The following is a 24,701-nucleotide window of genomic DNA, read 5'->3' as shown; positions in this document are numbered from 1 at the left end:
CAAAATAATGAGTAGGGCCTACTTAACTCTTGCCATTAATACATTAATAGCAAGAGCCCTTCTGTCTTCTAATGTTAATAAGTGTGCAATACTGTAAGCTGTTTTAGTTGTTGCAAAACTTTAGTAGAAGTTGCAAATTTTATATATGACTGCGGAATGAGAGTTTATCGTCTAACAGTACTCCCTGATATCTTTGCTGTTTGATGAAATGGAGTATGGTATTGGTAGGGTCTGTAATAACTAGTGTAGACCTGTCAGTCTTGCAGATTTACTTAAAACCACGACTGCAGATTTGGCAGTGTTTACAGTTAATTTGATCCAAACTACGTGATTCTTTGCGTTAGTGAACATAACTGTGGACTTCGTCCCATTTCTGGAAAGAATTACAGATATCCTTGTGAGTCAGAGATAATAAGAACTATGCAAAACATTAGACCAACACAAACACGGTGTTTCTGACAGCTCAGCTTGAAAGAGCGAGCATAATGACTTTTACTAGCATCACTACACATACATTTAACATTAAGAGACTGTTTTTGTTTTTTGTTTAGAATTCATCTTAGTGATGTTAAAATCTAGACCAACTTCAAACTCCTCCCTCTCCCAATAGCACTGAAACTTACTGATCCCACCCATATTAGCCCCGTCAGTGAAACAAACATTTTCATCTGAGTGTTTTTAATTTTTTTTTTAAGATTCTACCATGCAGCACATTACAACTCCATAAATACAAATGCAATAACTTCTAAGTTTAAAAGTATGCTGTGGATGCAGCAACGCTAAAAACATGACATGAGTGGCAGAGTGCATGATGGTTAGTTAAACGTTAAGGGCTTCTTCCCCTGTAATATGCACAAATACAGTAGTTTGTACATTTTTAGGCTTTCAGGATATCCGTTCACACCCAGGAATAAATCAAATTTCAGTTCTCAGATTAATGCTGGAGAGACAGGTTTACAGATAGGTACACAGTTGAAAAATTTCTTAATCAAACAATGAAATAACTTCTTTTTGACTAATTCTGGCATCATGCAACATTTGATATTCAGGGTGACCTACATGAAAATACAGTAATCAACTGCATGTGCTCAACTTCAGTAACACTTTTCACACCGTGCAATACTTGCAGAGTTTCTGAAATCACAGAAGCAAAATGCACCTGTTATATTAAAGCTATACACATATATATTATACTAGATAAGTCTTTTCTGGAAAAAGAGAAGCATCTTACAACCACAGAAGGCACACCAAAAAAGAAGGGTCACCATGAGGGTGCTAGTGCAGTGTCAAGAAAAATTGTCCCTATCCATCTGAAAGATCAGAACCTTTGTCTCCAAAGATTTTTCTGTTCCAGAAATCTCAGAGGGACATGGAATGAAGTATTTGCTCACAAAGGGGCTGACCTGTACTTCATCCATGCCAAAAATGCGACTTATTCATGCTTGTGGGCAGGCAGAAGTTCCCCCAGCACAAGAAAAAGATTCAAATGAAGCAGTACTAGAAACAAAAGGGCAGCACAAGGTCACTGGCATCTGCATCAGGACACAGACTGTGCACTGTACCAGTTTCATCATTTTCTACAACATGAAAAGAAGGCTCTCTATTTCTAACATGGCAGGGATGACCAAGGTCCTGACACTTGTGGGGGCATCTATACAGCTTAACTCAACACTCACCAGTGAGCTAGACTTGGCTTAGGAGGAGGTGAAGGGATTAAACTCCTATTACTTGGTTCAATCCTGAATGCATGCCTAGAAACTTGAGAACTCATTCAATTCATGACAACTGGTCAGCTACATGTTTAAGCTTCAGAGTGGTGGTGGGCTATCTCCAAGATCTTGTCTTTACATGCAAGTACTGAGTGGTACCTCCGCATCATTCTCTCTAGTGATTGGGGAATAAGGTCTTGTACAGAGATGCCACAGTATGCATCAGTATGGGGGAAAGTACCCCCGAGTACTGTGGGTTTGGATTATTTGAAGAGCTGTTGTGAGAAGGTTGTGTTTTAGCTACATTCTTCTGTTTGCTGAAACTGCACAAACATGAATAATCTACCAGGATGTTCCATTATTCCAGCTTGCAAATATTTCTTACACGGAGCTGGGCTTTTGTTACATAATATTTTTTTACCGTATGTCTTGAAAATTCCATCCTATATTAAGGATAGTTTTGATTTTTTGGATAAGATTTCTCATGTTAAATGGAATAAAAACATGTAATGGATAACGTTGGATGTTAAAAGTTTATATACATCAATACAACACAAGGATGGACTTCATGCTATAATGTATTTTTTGGGTGATAGCACCTTAACAAATTATTTGGTTGATTTTACTTATTTTTATTTAAGCAATATTTTTTTTTTACATATAATAATGAAATTTTTAGGCAAAAACAGGGAACAGCCATGGGGGCACCATTTGCCCCCATGTATGCAAACTTATTCATGGCTTATATTGAATTAGTATGTTTGTATAAATGTAATTTTGTTTAAGAATTATGTAAAATATTATTTTCATTTTATAGATGATTTAATCTTTATATGTGAAGGAGGCAAGAGTGAAATTTTGCAGTTTGTTGCTGATTTACAACAAAATACATTCAATTTTGTCTTTTGATGGGCTACAATATGGAACCCAAGTCCTGTTATCTAGATCTGACACTTAAGGGTTTGGATAATGACAAAATTTGTACTGGAGTACATAGGAGATTCTTAGATGGAAGCCAGTACCTGTATCCTACTAGTGATCTTCCCCCCATGTTTTATCATCTTTACCATATGGTGAGTTTTTAAGATCATCTAGAATACATAAAGCGGAGACAAATTTGTTGGAAGAAATATACAATACTTACATTATGTTTTATATAGTAGGAAAGCAATAGAAGAAGCTAAGCAAAAACGTTTTGTGTTAAAAATCAAAAAATAATGTTATGTTAGTGATAGGTGTTGGATCAATGAGGGGAGTTGAGAGAATGGTGGAAACAAGGATGAACAGATGTCTTTTGTTAGCACATACAACATTCAAAGTGAAGAAGTTAGTAGCATTCTAAGATATTACTGGAATTTTCTCTACAAAGATGGGGATTTGAGTAAAAGTTTGAGCAAGCACCTTATGATGTCATACAAATGGGGAAGAAGTTTAAAGGACATGCTTGTTCATGGAAAATTTGCCTTACCAAAGAGTAACTTAAGTGTCTGTCCAACATCTATGAGCACTTATAACAATTGTTCTATTTGCAAATATAATATGTTCCTTTGAATATATGAATAAAATCAAACATGTACCAAGAGAATGTTCTATTTGCAAATATATAATATATTCCTTTGAATATATGAATAAAATCAAACATGTACCAAGGGGATGTTTTTCATGTAACAGCAAGGGGGTTATGTGTGAAGATGCCCGTGCGGTTTCTTTTATATTGGTGAAACAAAAAAGTTTTAAAGTGAGGTTAATGGAACATATCAGGGACATAAAAAATCAAAAGGAAGATAAGATTTTGGCATGTCATTTCAGAGATGTACATGGCAGTGATTTTTCTATGCTTCAAGGTTATATCTTAGAGCAAGTATTTGTTGAAAATGATGATGAAATTCTTTTGAAAAAAAACTGTTATACAAAGTCTGTCTTTATCCTTAAATATGATACTTTGGTCCCTATGGGACTGAATGGAGAGGTTAACTGGAAGTATTCTATTTGTATGACTGTATTACCGATTGACTGAGTTTGTGTTTTTTGTATAAAAAGTAGCACATTCTTAGCTGAATTTTGTAACTCCTGGAAGGTTTTGTACTGAGGCGCTAGAGAATAAAATACTTTTGGGTCTTAACTCCAATATCTTGTCTTTATATGCAAGTACTGAGTGGTACCTCTACATCATTCTCTCATTTCCTCTCTAGTGGTTCTGATAAAAGGGAGGAGGCTTGACCCCTGACTAAAAGGGGAGCTCACCACCACCACAAGCTCAATAACGTGGCAGATGAAGAAAATAATTTGGTGGCAACATGGCTTCCCGATTCATTACATTGGACCTTTCTAACTCCTATTTTGAATTGCATGAAGGTTCCCCGGATGATCCTTGCACTGGCCTTCCTCCATCTCTGCCAATGAAAGTCAGCAAACATCTGACAACTCTATATGTGACTGACTTTGTTGGAGTACTGGAATATGTACGCAAGCTTCACTATCGTTATCCAGTCACAGAAGTCTAGTGAGCTACATTCCAAAGGGGGTGCTGTATTCAATAACTGGACTAATTAATGCTGAATATAATGGAACAATGACCTCTTTAGATATGGATGATATTCCTTTTAGTTATTAACTGTGCTAATTAGATTAAAATCTAAACTGTCATTGGGGAATAAGGTCTTGTACACAGATGCCACAGTATGCATCAGTATGTGGGAAGGTAACCCTGAGTACTGGGGGTTTGAATTATTTGAACAGCTGTTGTGAGAAGGCGGTCAGGACCAGTGTTCCACCAGTTGCCCACTACAGAGAATTTCTAAAGTAAGAATTACTTTAAGCTCTGTTACGGTCAGTAAAGTCAATGCCAACAGATGGATACAGCCTTATCTTCTTTCACACACAGAGAGACACAGCCTAACATACAATAGGGGTCTTAAAACAACTGTTAGGTCTGTAAGTGGACTAGCACACACAACTGAGGGCCAAAGTCTCCAGCACAAAAATAAAAAGTAGTGGGTGCACTCAGGAATGTAGTGTAGTAGCTTGTCTCACCCAGAATTATGCTAGTCTGAGGCCTGAGGGCCATGAGTTTCAGAAGGTCTGATGTACATTTTACCTCATGATAAAACCAAACAACCCTCTGCCCACCCCTTAAAAGGGCACCAAGCAGTGTGCTAGTCAGCCTGAAACACTACTTTATAATTCCACGATGGAAGTATAATATGAAGTACTCAGAAATGACAGGTGATTGAAACAACTGTACTGCTGTAAAAAGAAGTCATTGTAAATAGATCTATTCCTGTAAAAATACTTTTTGCACCGTAGCATGAAATAATTTTCACAGACCAAATAGCTCCCTGAAAAAAACTGCAAAGAAGTGTGTGGTCAGTGCAAAGAGTGCAGTCCATTTCACTTCACCACTGACTTCATTATTTTTTTACAAGAGAAGCCAAGAAGCAAGATCATCAATCAAGCATTCAGTCAAGTTTGAACAGCTGTGGTGAGTAGATAACTTCAGTCTACTAAGCAGGGAAGTACACTGCAACACACAAGGATGAACAGCAAGCGAACACCTGGCTTATGAAAAGAAAAAACAAAAAAAAAATTTGAGGAAGTACTGGGTAGTGTGAGACAGGGAGAGAGAGAGATGTGACAGGCTGGCACACTTTGAACTCCATAAAAACTATATTACTTACCTGAGCCTTGCCTTAGGCTTCCAACTCAGCACATTACATGCTTGCTAAATTGCCTGCAATACATGATTACAAGATTTGTAAAAGAATAAAACCATCTTAACATGACTCTCTGTTATTGCCTCTGTGCACTGTTTAGACCTTTGTCCTTTTTGAAAGGCAGGAAAATACCTTTATTTGTGGGTGTCGATACAGAGCAACTCTAAAGGTGGGCAAGCCTGGGATTATTGAAGAGCCGAGCCAAGGGCCTGGATTGGCTCTTGCAGCCCATAACAGCCATTGGAGCATTAGGTTAAAAGGAAAAGAAAAAATTAAAAAAAAAACAAGCCAGGGAGTCCATAGGATATTTTTTAAAAAAATGCAGTTAAATCCAAACACACATTGACACAGCCAACATTCACTCGAATGCTGACATTACGTTTGCTACACTTCCAAACAGCATTCACACAACCACTCACTTTACTGTGCCAAGCTACAAGTCTGCTAAATGAGGAAAAATGGGAAAAAGGAGTAAACACAACATACAAGTGCACCATTCTGTATGCAGTAAAAGAAATGTTGCCTTGGCTAGTGGAAAAAAAAAAACATTACTTCCCCTTTTGATGATTTAGTGCACAGTAGTTTCACCACACTTCAAGAAATGGCCAAACCAGGTTAAAACTAGATATGCTGCCTAAATGGTGCAAAAACAGCCTCATGAAATGCTGTATTTTGTTAGCTTTATGTAAGAAGACATACTTCAATTCCCTCACGGCAGGCCACAGTAATAAAAAAGGCATAACAGAATTCTTAACTTATTTGGGTACAAAATAAACATATTGTCTTGATGGACTGTACCCCTTCTGAGAAGGTATACCACCTCTTGACAGTGAAGTTGTTACAAAATGCAATAATAAAGTCAAATTTTATTCTTTGATTGATAGTATCTATCTCAAAAACAAGCAAAAACAAAAAACAAAACTGCCCTTTGCTCTCATGTTTGGTATGCTCCACAGAATTATAGCCCCTTTCTGTACACTTTCTCCAAGAAAAGAATGAACATGTACAAACTGCAGTAACATTTGCTATTTTAGCTTGTGATAGATAAACACATACACCGACTCCACTTTATTTTGAATTTGTTAACTGGGATACAACATTGGACTCATTGTGAGAAATCCCACAGTTTGGGACCAAGGACTGAGAAAAGCAGGGCCTGTGTAGCAAAACCTTGTTTAGTTCAACACATTTATTTGCCAGCAGTGACCACATGATGACCATATGTTTTCATGTACAAGATGCCTCCACACCCCTTCCCCAAAAAGTTAGCCGATTTCTTTGCACATCTCTGATGCTTGATGGTGTGTAAAGTGAAAAAAAGAGAAAATGATATAATAATTTCAACATGTTGCTTTTGACAACATATACTCGCCCGCAAACATACTAAGCACCTCATGGAAATTTACTGAATTGAGCTAAAATCAGGGACATTTGACAGACTGTTTCTTACTTTAATAAAAACAAAGAAGCACAAAAGAATTCTGTCCATGTTGTCCCACAGCATTGGTTTCTTTACACGCTCTCCTGATCTCTCTCTCTTGCTGAAACAGGCTTCTCTTCCTCCATGAATGCATACAAGCACTTTGAAGTAAAGGGAATATTGTACCCCTCATCCTAAACATAAGCTGCAAATCTTTTTTTGTTTAATAGAAGAACTGCCCATCTTGCAATAGCTCTCTCCCATGCAAAATTTTTAAATCCTCTTCCTTTTTGGCAATGACGCACCTCTCTCTCTGGAATTTCAGCTAACCATAATGCTTAAAAACAGAGTCCAGAAAAATTGATAACACTCCCAGCCTGCAGTTCTAGCCTAAAACAACAGACAGTAGTTACTCAGACTTGGGATTGTGGCTTGACTTGTTCTCGGCCATTGCACCTGCTGGACCACAAGCCCAAGCCAGCTCTGGGTTGCACCCCTCTAAGTAACTCCCAAAAAGTTTCACACATTAGGCAATGCTGATAAAGCTTGGAAAATAAGGAAATATGTTTTTGGAACTCAGTGATAACACTATACTGCTGTCCTACAGATATGGCTAAAAGTTCAGTGACGTGGTGCTACAACTTACATGCCTCAGCAATAACAACTAAGGTCAAGGTACACTGGTTAGATTACACCTACCACTCTGTAAAAGTAGACTTGGGAATAGACTCATACTGTCAAAATGCTGGTACGGAAGGGAAGAAAAGTGTTTAAATGACAGAACTCGTTCTTCAAGAGAAGCAAGAGACGGCCATAACTACATACTATCGAATGCAAATGGAATAGCTTTTAAAACACAAAGGGCATATATTACTTATGAACTATGTAAACTAGTCCAAGGACCCTTTACAGCCATGAGTCAAGCCAAGTGCAAACAAAAACAAAATTAATTCAAGGACAATTATGATGGAAATGGATCAAATTCAGAACCTTACAAATGTTAATGAAATGAAACAAAAACAAGCTAAATTCAAATGCACTGAAGGCAAAACCTAAAAGTCACTAATCTGAAAGTTAATAAAAGGTGTACCACCCAAAAGTATGGCTGAGTAGGACGAAAGAAAGAAAACAAAAGAATAAGAGTATTTATGCATTTACAACATGACATTCATTCAATCAAACTGCTTACTACAGAATACAGAAAGAGTAGGGGCATCCTGTTCCTCAAAATCACATACAGTCTGGAAAGGTAAACAAGCACAGTATGTGCACTTAAAGGTGAAGGGTATAGCAAGACGTCTTAACGTCTATGGGACTGGAGTTCATATTGTAAGAACCAGTTTAAATCATGTATATTTTCAGAAACTTTCATTGAACATCTTTAGTTCAACAGAGAGGCTATGACAAAACCATTAGAAAATACACCGTAAAAGTTTTTCTTGGCCAGTTACTAGAGGGGAGAGGAACATACCTTTGCAAATAAGACCCTGCAAAAAGAGGAGTCAAAAGGTAAGACCATATATCAAAGATAAGTAGCCAACTTACTCAAGCTACAGATGCATAATTGTACAGCTATGCAGTCGTAAACTTGTATATTTTGTAGAAGAATCTGGAGTTGAGCAGTGCTAGACTGGATGTACCAGGACAGAAGGGGATGACACTGCACTCTTCACAGACTTACAGGATGGCTGCACACTGATCAACAGGTTAATTTCAGCTCTCACAGTGCGAGAACAGAAACTGACACTGCACATTCTACAAACTCTGCTTAAAGGGGTAAAATGCCAACAGTTACAGAAGTAAAACACCAATAAAGGTGTAAAATTTGGAAATCAAAAACCCACAGTTAGATGGAAAGAGACTGCATGCTGACAGCTATTTTCAGACTTTCTTTGTACAACACAAACAGGACACCAAATGATGTACATTTTGAGACTTTTAACAGAGAATAAAAATACCTAATCTCTTGTAGATGAACACATACTTAATAAAAAGACAAAGCTACTCCATACTATCCTTCTCATACTTTTACTGCATGCCAACTATTCAACAGCTTCATGAGGAATTACTTGCTGCAATAAAACAGTGATTATGTCAGGTACTAATTACAGTGCCTCAAATCAGAAACGCAGCAACATCTGTAAGGATACGACTGGGGTAGCAAATGGCAATACAGCAGAATGAAGAATGCACATTACACACCAGGAATCATTTCAATGAGACAGCTGAAATTCTGAGGATCATAACTATGCTTGAAGAGCAGAATCAAAAGTACAAAACGGGGTGTATCAAGTCTTAGGCTGCAGTACCTCAGTGTTCTCCCTACTATGAGGTACAGTGATATTGGACTTAATATACATAAGCAGCAAGGGTTATGGGGCCACAACCCCTCCACATCAGAGTTGTGGGAAAAGGCCTCTTCAAAAGTGCTTTAAATGTACAACAGAAAGTTTCTGAATTCATTATTTGTCAGAATCATACCTTATTTTCAAAGTGTCATGACTCATGATCGGGTTATGCACTTCTGAAAGACAACCTACATTATAAGCATTTTAGTCCTAGGTTCATAAGAGGATACTAGGCTAATGGCCCTAGGGTTTTTACAAGCCTGGCCATGTAAAAACCTGAGTAGCCTTACTGACCACATTTAGACAGCCATCATTACTAGAGGGATTCTGTGATGAGCACCGACTGAAGGACATAGGTGCCACCCCCGGGATGAATTTACAGTCATCCATCCAGTTAAGGTTGAGCTTGAATAGGGTCCTTGAGGAGCTCTACTTCACATGGAGTTGGAGCTTATTCCAGAGGAGTGTTAATCGCTGGGAGATATGTCACAGGCTAGACTGAGATCCCTGGAGTAAGTTATTCTTGTCCCATCTGATTTGCAGATGTGCAGCGATTCCATTAGGGCATGGTCCGAGACTGCTCTGTTGGCCAGGCACAGGTCGCCTCTCAGCAGCCTGTAATACACAATACAGTGACAGGGCTTTCAGTCTTTCCATGTATGTCATGTTTTAGAGGCCATGGAGTCTCATGGTAAGAAACCTTTGTGGTCTCTCCAGTTGCTGCAGATGTCTGGTGAGTTATATACAGAATGGAGTGGTCGGATAACGGTCAAGTACAGTGGAGTTATAACCTCCCTGGTCTTGGATGCAATGCCCTTATTTATTTTTTTTTCCCGAAAAACTTTATTTTATTTTATATTAGCCATCAACATGTTCATACATTCACAGTGTTTAAATAGAGTTATAGCAAAAAAAAAAAAAACATAAAACTATATACACTTATTTACATCTGTGCCATTCAACTAAACAAACCATACATTTGGTAGTATAAATAATTCATACATTAAACATTTATGATGTAAAATGGGGGGCAGATTGACAATCCAGTATAAAAATATAATGGGCTAGTTGGAGGAAGTCATAACATTTACTGGGACAATATATAACTTAACTCAGATTTCCAGTAGGCTAGCTCCCTTTTTATTATCATAAATTACCAATTTATATGCTAGCAGATGTTTAGTGGCCATTTTCTTAAAATCTCCCCATGTAATTGCCAGTCTATCCCCATCCATTTAGATGCAATGTAAAGCTTCATCAAAAGGAAAAAAGTAGTTAGCATGCGAGTTTGATGACGTGATATATTCACGGGAGGAATGTGAAATAATGTAAATTCCCATGTTAATGTTGATATTTCATATCCCATCCTTTGAAGTTGGATCAGTAGAATTCCAGTAGAATTCCAGAGTTGTATACACATTTACATCTCCAAAAAAGATGGAGTAAGTCTGCTTTTTGGTATTCACAATAACGGCAATTTGCTGAAATGGATGTATTAAATTTATGAAGCACCATGGGGGTAAACTAGGCATTATTAATAATCATTAGTTGGGTGTACATTAATTTTTTTAAAGGAAGTATCTCAGAAGTTGTTTCAATTGCTTTTTTTATCTGCTGCTCCGAGATGGAGGGGTTCAATTTTAGCCAATAGTTGGAGAAGAGTATATATTTTCCTGATATTTAATCTCAGTTATCACTTTGTACGTATTAGATATCATTTTTTCTCTAGATAGCATTAGTTTCCACAAGGACTCACAGTTTCCTATACTCTCAGTTGTTAAATTATTATTATGGAGGTAGCGAAAGCATAGCTCTTTGATTTGCCTGAGAATAATTGCATATGCTTTAGTAATTTGACATGAGTTCTTATTTTTGTAATGGAACACTCACGATAGAGGTAGAAGTCCAGAATTCGCTTATACTTTAGTAAGGGGAAATCATTTAGGTTAATCATTAAGTTATTAAGTCTTAGGTTCAGATTAAGATGCAAGGGTTGTAAGGTTTCCAAAGCTGCCGATAATTTGAAAGTTGCAATGAGTTTTTGTAGATTAATAATGAAGTATTTTACTGGGTCGATGATTTTGTAGGTGATCAATTCTTTTTTGTAAAGAAAAGGAAGTGCTTTGGGATTAAAGTTGAGTGATTTTACATATTTACAGAATATTGTTAACCATAATGGTGACGACATGTGGTTTATTGGATTACACTCTGTGATTTTTTATTATCCTACTACTGTTAATAATGTTGAAATACAACCTGAAGTCTGGCAGATTTAGTTCCCCATTTAGTTTTGGTTGCATTAATTTTTGGTATTATATCCTTATTAATTTAGGGGATCATATAAATTTAGCTAAAAATGTGTGCAATTGTGTGAAGAATTTGTTGTGAACTATAACTTGGGAGGTCATAAAAATATATAATAATGTTAAGTAATATGTTCACCTTGACTATAGCAACCTTTGATAGGAAGGCCAGCTTTAGGTTACTCCATCTGCATTATATTTTGTCATTTATTCAAAATGTTATTTTGAGAAAATTCCTTTTTGTTTTGGTAAAAATTAATTCCAAGATATCTTATAGATTATTGCCATATTTAGACACAAAAAATAATGACATTAATTTAGGAGGACTTAAAGGAAATATATTGGTTTTGTTTAAGTTAAGTATGTAATTAAGCAGAAACAAATGAAGTGGTGCAGGTAAACTGTTCCTCCAAAAATAAAAATACAATACAGAAAAAAACAAAGGAGGCTCCAGACCACGGCTGCTAAAACATGTAGAAATTTAATCCAAAGTCAAACACAAATAAATTATTTTCCAAAATAAGTTCCATCAGGATTGCCAAGAAGTCAATAAATTGATTTTCATAGGTCCTGTCTTTCAACAAATACTGCTTAAACAGTTCTATCCCCATTCTATTGGGAATCATAGTGAAAAGGGATTGGACATCCAGGGTGATCATTAACCACTGTCTGTTTTAAGTTTACACAATCAATAAACTCATGCAGATCTCTTAAGAATTGCTTAGTGTCCTTCAATATAAACTTATTTTTTGATAAAACAGTCTTTAAATGTTGTTCTACAAAAACAGACAGCGGTTCAGTACGCCACCCTCTCCCTGCCACGGGAGGCCTCATAGAGGGTATCATAGCATGTTTGTGAATTTTGGGCAGTTCTTGTATAACAGGTAATAATGTTTTTTACAAAATAAAGTACTTAAATAGTTCCATACTAATTAGTCTACTCTAAGCATTCAAAAAGGGAATTATAAATGCATTTTCACCTATGACAACCAATTTATTGACTTCTCAGCAATGCTGATGGAGCTTATTTTAAAAATAATTTGTGTCTGACTTTGGATTAAATTTCTTCATGTTTTTAGCAGCCGTGGTCTGGAGCCTCCTTTGTTTTTTTCTGTGTTGTATTTTTGTTTTTGGAGGAACAGTTTACCTGCACCACTTCATTTGTTTTTGCTTGCTTATTGACTACTGACAAGTGGTTTGGAGACATGGTTGAGGAGAATGCCTCGTTGGATTTGGAACTTGATTTTGTACCCGAGAGGTTTGCCTGGAAGAAGAAATTACAACTAACTTTGGGGAATTGGAATAACCCACTGTTGGACTTTGAACCTATGGCTTGCACTACACAAATGAATAAGAACTGTGAGTATGATGCAACAGCCTTGAAGAAGGAGCTACATAAATTAGAAAATTATTTACATAAGTTAAAAAGACTTTGGCCTCAAAGGTTTCACCTTGAAGCCTGTCTTAAGCTGCACATTGTTCCCCGTGGGCTGCAGATGCTTACTATGCCCACATATGGTACTGTCTACAATGAACTTTTATTGCAATGGCAACAAATTAATTTAGAAACTAGTCAAAGCTATACAAGACTGTTGATCAACTTTTTTATACCAGAGTAAGAAGCTCTAATAGCCAGTATTAATAATCAACAAGGAACTTTGTATGATGTTTATCCACACCCCATCTTGGATTTAAAATTCAGTGCTGTCTTGGAGACTGCTGTAGCATATGAACAGTAACTATTAAACTACAAAAGAAAGAAAATGCAAAGGGATACACAGGATTTCTCGACTGGATGGGTTTTTGCCTGGCCGAGAATATGAAATCATAGTGGTTCCAGTGACAATAATTTTAAACCTCAGTATACCCAAAAAATTAATAGCAATAGAACTGCAAAGTCATATGAAACTAGAGAAACTACAGCTGTTCTTTTAAATCCTATCAGTTTGGTTGATACCAACAATGATGGAACGGCATTTGAGGTGCAGGACACGCCTCCTCCTGCACAGCCGTTGAAGGAGGTGAACACCACCACTACTGTTGTGATGAATAGAACTGGAGTGGCACGAAAGAAAAACACTGGGTCTACAGCTTCCCCAAATGGATATAATAGCGTAACCAACAATTTTATGAATAAAACCAATTTAACTGTACCATACCCCATTCGAGACTATTCTTTTCAAGAGCAGTCCTGGAGCAGAGACCACCACAAACGCAAAGCCTCATTAGAGGAGGAGAAATCCCTAACTATAAAAAAGATACGGCAACAAAACAGACAACATTAATTTGGAATATTTCAGGTCAAACGCTAACTGAACATGAAACCAATGTCATGCAAAAAGGTATGTCATTTATACCAACCAACAAAATGACTGTAATAGAGAACAAAATACAACTTAAAACTTACACCCGTAACATAATATTAAAGGTTCATTTTGGTGAAACGGACAAAAACATCGGTGTTGCTAGCAAGTTTAAAAAACCTAGCAGTTTTATTCAATTAAATAATTCAGCTGTGGAAACATTTGAGAAGGCAAGTATTAAAAAGAGATATATGAATTGTATGCTAGTGGCAACTCTATTAAGAATTATTTTTCCAACTTAAATAAAAATGAAAGGAAAGCAATGGAAGTCCTATGCCATGATGATTCCATTTCAATTAGACCAGCTGATAAAGGTGGTCGTTTGGTTGTAATGGACTTTGAATTTTACATGCAAACAATGAAAGAAATGTTGAATGACAATAAGTTCTATTAGCAGATAAATGTTGATAGAGTTAGTATGTGTGAAAGATGCATTTATAATTCCCTTTTTGAATGCTTACAGAGTAGACTAATTAGTATGGAACTATTTAAGTACTTTATTGTGGAAAAACATTATTACCCATTATACAAGGACTGCTCAAAATTCACAAACATGCTACAATACTCCCTGTGAGGCCTATCATGGCAGGGAGAAGGTGGTGTACTGAACCACTGTCTGTTTTTGTAGAACAACATTTAAAGACTGTTTTATCGAAAAATAAGTTTATACTGAAGGACACTAAGCAATTCTTAGATCATCTGTATGAGTTTGTTGACTATAAACTTAGACAGTGGTTAATGATCACCCTGGATGTCCAATCCCTTTTCACTATGATTCCCAATAGAATGGGGATAGAAATGTTTAAGCAGTATTTGTTGAAAGACAGGACCTATGACAATCAATGTATTGACTTCTTAGCAATGCTGATGGAGATTATTTTGGAAAATAATTTGTATTTGACTTTGGATTCAATTTCTACATGTTTTTAGCAGCCATGGTCTGGAGCCTCCTTGGTTTTTTCTGTAAGTATGTAATTAGCTTAGAAAACGTATCAATTACCTTCAATAGTTTAGCTATATCAGAGTTTGGGTAGGAGAAGTACAAGTTTAAGTCATCTGTGAAAGCTGCCAGGAATATTTTATTATTAAAAAGTATTGGAGGATTGTAACAGATATGTTGTTTAATACACAGAAAATGTGGTTCTAGATATAGGTTGAAAAGAAACGGGGATAAAGGGCAGCCTTGTCTTGTTCCATTTTTTATCACAATTCTATTGGAGGTGTTTCTATTTAGGTACTAGTTTGTATAGGATTTATCATATAATGTTTTAATTATCTGAATGAAGTTGTTGGGGAAAGCAAAATAGGGTAACACTGAAAGTAGGAAATTTAAATTCAATCTATCAAATGCCTTATATGCATCAACTACCATCGCAAAAATTGGAATTCTCTTCTGATTTGCAAATGTTATTAGAGCTTCAAGAGTAAGGGTATTATCACAGTTTTGTTTTTGAGGGTAAATCCAGACTGTTCAGGCAAGACAATATGTGTTATGATTTTCTTGAGTCTACTAGCAAGGACAGATGTGAACATTTTTATATCAAGATTTATTAGTGAGATAGGCCTATAGCTCTTAGTGGTCATTAGGATCTTCATGTTCTTTCAAAATAAAGATTGTTTTTGAAGCATTAAGACGAATGTCATTAATATTATTTATAATGTAATTAAACAGGTGTTGCAATATTTTAGCAATTAGCAGAGTAAAACTTTTGTAAAATTCTGATGTGAAGCCATCTTGGCCAGGTGCTTTGTGGGACTTTAAGTTCTTTATCGTATTAATAATTTTCTGCAGTGAGATGGGGTCTGCTAGTATTTTCTGTTGATTAGAATCTAATTTTGGAAATGATCGATTCTGGAGGAAAATGTTCTGTCTGTGTAGAAATCTGTTCAAAGAGGTTTAAAATTTCACTATTACTACAATATGTCTCATCTGAGTGATTAATTTCAGTTATAGTAGGTGTAGATTTATGAAGTGAAATTAATCTAGCTAGTACTCTGGATGGAACTTGTACTCCTTCAGCATATTTGGCCAGGTTTCTTATTTCGTGAAATGAGAGGTTTTTGGCCTTCAATAGGTAAAGGTCTCTTTGGGATTTAAGCAGTAGTTCTTCAGTCTTTTTTATCAAAGCACTTCTGCATTTCTATTTCCAGTTTTTGTACATTTTCCTTTATTATTGTTTCCTCTGTGATTTTTTACAGTGTGCCGCTTTACTAATAAGGAAACCTCTTATTTGGGCTTTAGTTGTGTCTCATTCAATGTCCAATTGGGTATTGAGAGGAAGGGATTTTAGTCAATAAGGTTTTTAAGAATGTGTTGAAACCTTCTATTATATCTTGCTTTAATAGGAGGTTGGGACTGAGGGACCAATTGTAACTTCTTGCAGATACATTTCATCACTCCAATTGATACTTAATGAACTTTTTGACTGATCAGAGAAGAATCTACTATTAATACAGCACTCTCTATTCAAATTTAAAAATAAATCTGAAATCAGGAAGAAATCAATTCTAGACCAAGGTGAGTTTTTTCTATTTTGGTATCCTTAATTTTATGTTTGAAGGGATCGAAGAGTTTAAAATCTTGTTTAAGTTCCGCAAGTGCAACTGTAGCCTGTTTATTATACGTTTTATTAGGGTTTGATCTGTCTGTTGCAGGGTCTTGGCAATCATTCCAGCCCTCTCCTACAATTATACTGCAGTTCTTAAATTCAGTTAGAATATTGTATAGGGACATAAAGTGTTGCTGACTACTGCAGGGGCATAGATATTTAGAATTAAAATAGGTTTCCATACAGCTGGGTGACTACAGGTCATATAGCACCATCTTCCATTTTTGTCAAATTCACATTTTATGATATTACCCTGGAACGATTTTTTTATTACAGCCACCCCCCCCCCCCTTACTATTAGATTTTTCCCCAGAAGCTACAATCTGTTTGAACCATTTTTTCTCTTCAACCTTTACCCATTGCTCCTTTGTCAAATGCAATTCATGAATTAATATTGTATTCGCTTTAGTTTTAAAAGTGAGATGTAAAAACAGGTTTCTTTTATCTCTGTCTGTATTCCCTTCACATTCCATGATTAAATCTCCCACATTTTTCCTTAATCTGTGTGATAACATTAGAAGTTGGTGACGTACATTATGAGTTTTGCTGTGGATATGACATTTACTCCGAAATCTAGCTGAATGACACATGACCCTTCTTGCCCTTACCTCATTGCATATCCAATATCTCTCTGGACCAAGAAGGAAGACGAAAAATAAGAAAAATTACTGTAACTGATTGGTTTTGTTCAAGAATTATAGAATAAGTATACCTTAGGTGGGATACTCAGAGCTGGATTTCCCATCAATAAAAACAAATACTATACAGAAAAAGCCAAACATACTAGTTCTCTATTCAACACCTACCATCCATTCCCTAACTAACATATCAACAGCTTTGTGTCCCAGAAAACAAGGGTACCAACGCAGTGTAAATGTATAAGCAATTATACAAGATCCCTTAGTTAGCAAAGAGAATTACTTTTGTTTTTAGTAAAGCATTTAGTTTATGGAGCTGCTACCTTGGATAGGGGAAGCCACCTATGTTTTACACTATATTACAAAAGTATTCTAAAGTAGTCAAAGTGGTTAATTATAGACATTATATCATTATCACTTTACATTTACTAAGGTTTTTTTAGCTTTTCTTTATTTTGTCAGGTTTCAAATAACCAATAACCAGCTTCAAGCCTTCTATTCTCTAATTCAGCATTTGATTTTTTTTAACTTTCGAGACGTATTATTCAATAATGCTGTTTGCAAGCTTGTCATATAACAGTTTTGCTCTTGCATCTTATATGTAGTATACTGCTATGTTAAGGTTATGTGTCTTTACAACTAGTAAGCAAGTTGCAACAAACATAATTAAGCTTTACATTTTTAAGTAACTATTGATTTTTAGCAGTATAACATCATTTGGAGTGGTTCCTGAAAGAGATTCTGATGTACAAATTGCTATAACTTTGCACTCCATTAGTCTGTAATATTTCATGCTACTGTCACTAATATCTTAAAACTTTATCAACATTAACACTGATTAGAAAGCAAAAATAAGGTTAGACTGTGATACAAAGGGTCACATGCACTACAATATGTATCTTTTAAGTAGAGGACAATTTTATAATTTTTAAGTACCAAATATTAGAACTTAGACCCTATGCATCAGTGTGTATGTCATATTTTTATGTCATCAGCATTATCTGCAACTATCTAGCCCTTTTAAAACAATATCACTGTCTAATTCAATTAAAACAAATCATAACACAACAAAAAAATCACTATTTCTTCTCTGCAGCTTATTTTCACACTATTCAGCAAGTCTGATCATGGATTTTAGTTTAATTCAACTATGTATACAAGTTACATCTGAGTTATGAAGATCCGTGTGATGTATAGTACCATCCCTGTAGTTCCATTTTTCAACGATTAGTAGGATATATGCAGGAAGGTAAACATAGCACAAGCACCCCCATGAATTAACTGCTTGCGATGAGCAGAAGATATTAACTTAATGGGGGGTGCTTTAATTGTAGGTGCAAAGGGTATTGATTTCTTCTTAACCTGCTCAGCTGAGAAGCATGGAGCATCTTCTTTTTTCCCAGCGGTCCCCTCTATACTTGCCCTTTCACCTCATGGATGAATATGGGAAGTGATAGGCCTGAAATAACTTTAGCTCATTTATGGTCCTCCCAACAGGGGCAACATGGGCTTGGCTGGAATATGCCAAATTGACAGTCTTTCCTCATTAGTCCATTCACAAATGCAGGTATTTCCTTGAAAATGGGCAAAAAAACTTTTTTAGCTTCTTTACTTGTAGCGATCAAGTATTTGATTTCTTTACTGAAGAACACCAGTGTGTTCAGATATTTCATCCGTAACTTTATTTTTCTGTCAATCAGGAATCTGCAAAACAGAGATGGTGCTTGCCTTGCTTGCCATATCTGGATGGGAAGATCTTGAGCAAAGGAGATCAGATTACTATTCCAGTTAAGGAATCCTTTTTTTTTTGCAGCTAGTAAGATGTTGGAGACGTCCTGGTAGTTCAAGATTTTTATATAAACTGGTCTAGGTTTGCTTGATGCTTGAACTTCTCAGAGCATGTTGAGCTCTCTCTACTATTAGTTGCTGCGGTTCAACAGAGCCATCTAATAAAATGTTTAGAATTTGCTTAATGGTTATTTGATTATTATGTGTAACTGACTCAGATATTGCTCGGATAATTATATTGTTTATGCGTGATCAGGCCTCAAGGTCAATTATTTTAGATTGCATGTCCTGTATTGCTTTAAGGTTAGAATTTGTTTTTTATTGTATGTTGCCAATTTTTATTTCGGTTTCCAGTATTTTTGTTTGATTTCTCAATTCTAGTTAGGATCTGGCTAAATGATTCTCCAAAGGATTTAAATTGTAAAGTGAGATCTTGTATTGATTGAACAGAAAGCAGAGCTGATTTTAATGAGTTCTAGGTTAGCTAGTTGGTCCGGTTTATTTTTGGATGCAGTTTTTGCATTTTCTGTTTGTTTTGCTGTCCTTTGTCTTTTTGATGTTATATCTTTTTTCTGGTGAGGCTAAGACAGAGTATTTTGTTTTTGATGTGAGTTTCCATGCTGCTTTCTTCCTTTGACATTGTGTTGGTTTCTTGCATTTCTGAATATCATACAGGCCTTTAATACCACATGGCAGCAATTATGTATTCCAATCTTGCTTAATCTTGATTACCTACAGTTCCTTCAATGCTTTGAAGCCACCCAAATGTTGCTGTAATGTATTTAAAGGAGATCTTGTATATTATTTGCCAAGTTTTAATCCTCCCTTATCCTCTGGATTGTATTATGTTCAGGGTTTTTGAGGGAGCTAGGAATAGCAGTGTCTACAGAACTGCAGCCATGTTGTTCTCCGCAATGCCCTTATTTATGAGATGCACAATGTAGAATGTTTTTCTTACCACTACAGACACATGGCATTCGAAGTTCAGATTGCTATCAACCTGCATTCCCAAGTCTCATACCACTGAGTTTGAGCTTTGAGGGGTGCTATCTGTATCATAATTAGCAGGGGCTACTTCTTTGCCAAAGGGGATAAGGCATTTTTTTGCATTAAGCTTTACTCCATGAGTTTGGCACCAGTCATTTTTCTGTGCCTGCCTTTTCTGCAATATGTTAACATCGTTGGGGGACTCTATGATTGTGCCCAGTTTACAGTCATCTGAAAACCTGGTAAGCCACAGGCCATCTACCTTCACATGGACTTCAGAGAAATGGATTCCAAACAGTAGAGACCCCCCAGCACAGACATTTGTAGTACCCCCACTGGTAACTGGCTACTGGTGGAGGTGGACTCCCCAGTTTTGATAGTGTGTGTGTTCTGTCAGCGAGCCAGTTGGTTGGAAGAGTTCCTCTATGACATCTCAATGAGAGATTGTGTCAAAAGTCTTGGCTAAATCAAGACAGGTGGAACGTCCTGTTTTGCCCTCATCCAGGGCTTTGGTGACATTCTCAAGAAGCCCACCAGGTTTAATAAGCAAGTGCTACCCTTGACAAAGCCAAATTGGGTCAAGTCTAGAGGTTGAAGGTTGCCTATGTCCTTATGGATAAGGGCCATGATGACTCTTTCAATGGTCTTGCAGATGCAGCTGGTTAGGCTTATGGGTGGATAGATCCCAGGATCAGCTGATGGACCCCCTTTGTGCAAGGGGACTGTTGCTGTTCTTCACTCTCAGGCCAAAACCAGTTCTCAGGCTATGGTTAAAGAGAGTGCCGAGTGGTTCTGCTATGTCTTGTTTTAGATTGTTTAGTAAGAAACCTCGGAGGTTATCAGCTCCCATAGAGGCTGTTTTTTGGCTTTGGAGAGTGCTTGTATGATCTGTTCTTTGGAGATGCTTTGTAGAGGACTGGTGTCAGGAATGCTGTGGGGTATATTGGGTGGGAATAAGGGGGTGAAGTTATCAGCTAGCAGGTTGTCAATTTCCTCAGGATCAGTGGAAGTGGCACTGTCCACTATAAGTTCAGCACACAGGTGGGCATTCCCTCTTAGGTTCTGCACGTTGCTAAAGAATGCCCTGTGGCTGTCTTTAGCTAGGGATGCTCATTTAGACTCTTAAGGTAGCCTGAATTAAGATATCCAATCTGCTTGCTCAAGCTGTGAAAGGCATTCTTCCTCTGTTGAGTTAGTTCCCTCCTGTTCTTAGATGTCAGTTTCTTTCTTTTGTTGTACAACTTATTTATACTAACAGTCCCTGCCAGGGTGGCTTCTTTTTTCAGGAAGACCTGGTTTTGTTCCTGTTAAGTACAGCTGAGTCAATGCATTTGTTTAAGTGGCTATATAGGGCAATTGTGTATTCCTCTGTATAGGAGACATTGTTGTCTATGTTGGCAGGGCTTTGAAACTTTTTATGCCATCGCTTAGTAGGCAACAGTTTGCTTAGGAGAAATGTTTCATTTTTTTTTTACTCCTGTGAGGGTGTCAGGTTTGATCTTTACTTAAAATGAGTCAGATTTATGGCCCGACCTTATCAGGGAGGGCAACATACACAGTGGGTAGTGCAGTGACCCCCCCCCCCGCAATGTTGGTGAGCACTAGGTCCAGGGCATTTAAACTCCTTGCGGGGGTGTGAACCAACTGTTCCAGGGCATTTAATTAACCAAGTCCAGGAACCTCATAGTGATTGTGTTTGTGCTCATGTAAGTCACCCAGTCAATGGAAGAATAGTTGAAATCTCCTATGACACAGGTTTTTGGCTATACGCTGAGAGAATCTAGCAAGTCCAGGTAGGTGGTGTGTTTCTCCTGATTCATGGTAGGGGACCTGTAGCTAGTGCTGATGTAGAAGGGTATTTTTTCTATAGTTAATTTTACCTGGAGTAGCTCAAGAGAGTTGTACTGTTTCATCAATCTTGAGGTGTATTTGCATTTAATGAAGATTGATACAACTCCACCTTTGGTTCTTTTGCTCATTTTTGGGTCTTAATGTGTGAAAAGCATTATAGCCTTGTACGGATGGGGTGCTCTCAGTGTCCTTGAACCAAGTCTCTGACTGTACAAACATCAGCATCTTCCAAGGTGAGGGGTGCTTCCAGGAAGTGCAGTTACTGTTTAAGCTCCTACCATTAAGCAGCATGACCTTGAGTTTGTCTTTAGTATATTTCTTTATGTCGGAAGTTTTGTTTGGACACTGCCTAAAAAAGGCACTATGGGGGAGGCAAGCATTCTTTGCCATCTTTGCCAGTATCCAAAAGCCTTATGAAGACAGGTGAAGGCTATCTCTGGCAAAGCAGCGTGGACTGTCGACTGTGCCTTCCCAAGCAGACAGATACTGAATCCCCCTGGAGTGACACCAGAAGCTAAGGCAATTATTGAAACCAATCACTTTTTTCTTTTGTCTAGATTGTGGCATCAACTAGGTGAAAGTAGAATGCTGTTTAGGCTAGGAACATACCTGCCTGGGACACATAATCTGAGAGTTTGTCAAGTCTCTCTTTATATAGTCCAGAGAGGTATGTCTCAACTCATTCACATCAGCATGTACTATGACAGCATGTACTATGACAGAGTCATAACGGCAATTGTTGCTGAGCGACAAGCGTGCGTGTGTGATTTGACAGATCCTGGTACCCAATAAGCAGCTGACTGTGACCTTCTCCTTGATAAGTTAAGTACCAGGCTAACTGCTCTTGTGGGCCATTCCATGCCAATTACCCCATGCAAGAATCAAACCCTGCACCTTGTGCTTATAAGGTGAACACCTTAACAACTCTCCCAACCTCCCACCCTCCTACTCAGAAGGGAGTAAAAACAACTATTCACATCAAATGTTAACAAAGAGTCTAACAGACTAACACATTCCTGCTTAATCTTTAATCAAACATCTTCCATATATCTGCATATCACTAAACTACAGTAATAAAGCTTAATCATCAAAAGAGCATACCAAGATAAACAAACTACTACTGATTCTGGACAAATGACATGGCAAGATGGGCTGATCAAACAAAGGAACAAATATCTGTTTACATATGCATCAAGCTGGTGGTAGCAAGTCAGAAAGCATAAACTGCCGATGTTAGAATACATAAACTGGCTAACATCCTTGTAACCTGGTTACATACAGACCATATCTTATCATCTGTAAAAGAGATGAACAAGACAGCTATCCCTATATGTAAATTGAGGACTAAGAACCCTAATGGTGAAACAGAAAATTACGTGAAATAATTTTACACCACTCACTCTTGTTTAACGCTGCGCAATTCTTCTTTGCTTTTCTGAAATAATTCCTTCCAGTGGTTGTTCTCCTCCTTGCTTTCATCTAGATCGTTCTGCAGATTTCGTACAACCGTATTGATTTTCAGTCTCTCAGCCTCCACAGTGTGCTGTTTCTATAAGAAAAAACACATTATCATACAAGTGTTACCAAAACAGCATGTTCATCAGTACGACTGCACCTCTTCAACAAAGAACTCAAGCAAAAACCCAAGTTTGAAAAGTATTCCTTTTGATCACCTGAGGGAGAAAAATGTGTTCCATGGGGATTGTTCAAACATAAAATGACAAAATATGATGGAATGCAGGCTGAAAAGAGACCAAAGTAGGAACATAAAAGAAGCTAAACAGTGGCAAAAACAAAACAGTGAAAGGCACTAACCTCCAAGGATAGTGACTGGTTTACGAGAAGAATTAACCTCCCCCTATTCATTACTATTAAACATTTCTTTGTAGGTCAGAACTTTCTTATTAATAAAACTTGAATTTTCTCTTATCTTACTAACTTTTCATTTACTAGTTTTCAAAACTTTACAAGTTACTTTCTACTATATTTTTTTATTTTTGTGATATACTATGTATGGTAAAATCACTGTTTCATTAGTCTTCCTAGTACTAGACAGCTCTGATAAGAGTGAAAGTGCTCACCTCTTGTTTTAACTTAAACTGCGGTTTAAACAAACAGTACCAGCTTGAATCCTGTTTTCTTACTTTTAATAAGAATGCAGTGATCTTTGATACAGATCTTACATAAGAAGTTATGACAACACTATTTAGTAATTTATGTGAAGATATCATTCCAGTTCAACTAGTTTTTCCATTTTTGATAAGTACTAGACATAAATATTTCTGATATGTTATTTGTTAAATGCTTCTTTTTACTTCATTCCCAATTGTATCCAGCCTTCACCCCCTCAATACAACCCAAATGACACAGAGCCCACAGATTGTGTGCCAATAAACCACAGCCCATAAGGCAATCCAACGTACCCAACACATTAGTCATAGGTGACTCTATAGTCAGGCACACTGATGTCCCACTCACCAAGCTAAACAAGGAGGTTACTGTCAGCTGCCTGTCAGGTACCAGGGTCTGCCTCATAACCCATGCACTCAGGTCACTCCACAACAAGTACAAATATGACTGTCATTGTCCATGTTGGTGTGAACGACCTGAGATGTACCTCTCTGGACTACATGAAGAGAGACATGGAGGAGCGCTCTGATCTTGTAGCCCAGGCAGGTATGACCACAGCCCTGAGTAGCATCCTGCCATCGCCCAGAATGATAGCGCAGTACAAGAACAAAATGACTGACTTCAACAATTGGCTAAGCTTCTGGTGTCATTCGAAGGGGATCCAGTGCCTGTCTGCCTGGGACATGGCTGACAGACCACGATGCTTTGCCAGAGATGGCCTGCACCTGTCTCCCCTGGGATTCCAGATACTGGCTAAGGCACTCGCCGCCCCTATAGTGCCTTTTTAGGCAAGGTTCAAATGACAAATTCACCACCGTAACAGGAACAGGCAAGCAAAAACT

The 24,701-nt window shown here is 37.2% G+C and overlaps 1 protein-coding gene across 2 annotated transcripts in view; it reads right to left on the bottom strand.

Annotated features, from left to right (window-relative positions):
- The window catches only part of CGN (cingulin), a 1,354,172-nt gene that overhangs the window by 579,353 nt on the left and 750,118 nt on the right, over nt 1–24,701 (bottom strand). For both annotated transcript variants that reach the window (XM_044080636.1, XM_044080637.1), the window contains exon 9: nt 23,130–23,278. In XM_044080636.1, coding sequence (XP_043936571.1) covers nt 23,130–23,278 — 149 coding nt within the window. The remainder of the gene's footprint in view (nt 1–23,129; nt 23,279–24,701) is intronic.

This window comes from Protopterus annectens, chromosome 8.part0, assembly GCF_019279795.1.
Source record: "Protopterus annectens isolate FY-2018-M chromosome 8.part0, PAN1.0, whole genome shotgun sequence".
Lineage (NCBI taxonomy): Eukaryota > Metazoa > Chordata > Ceratodontiformes > Protopteridae > Protopterus > Protopterus annectens.
This window is presented reverse-complemented; position numbering and strand designations above follow the sequence as displayed.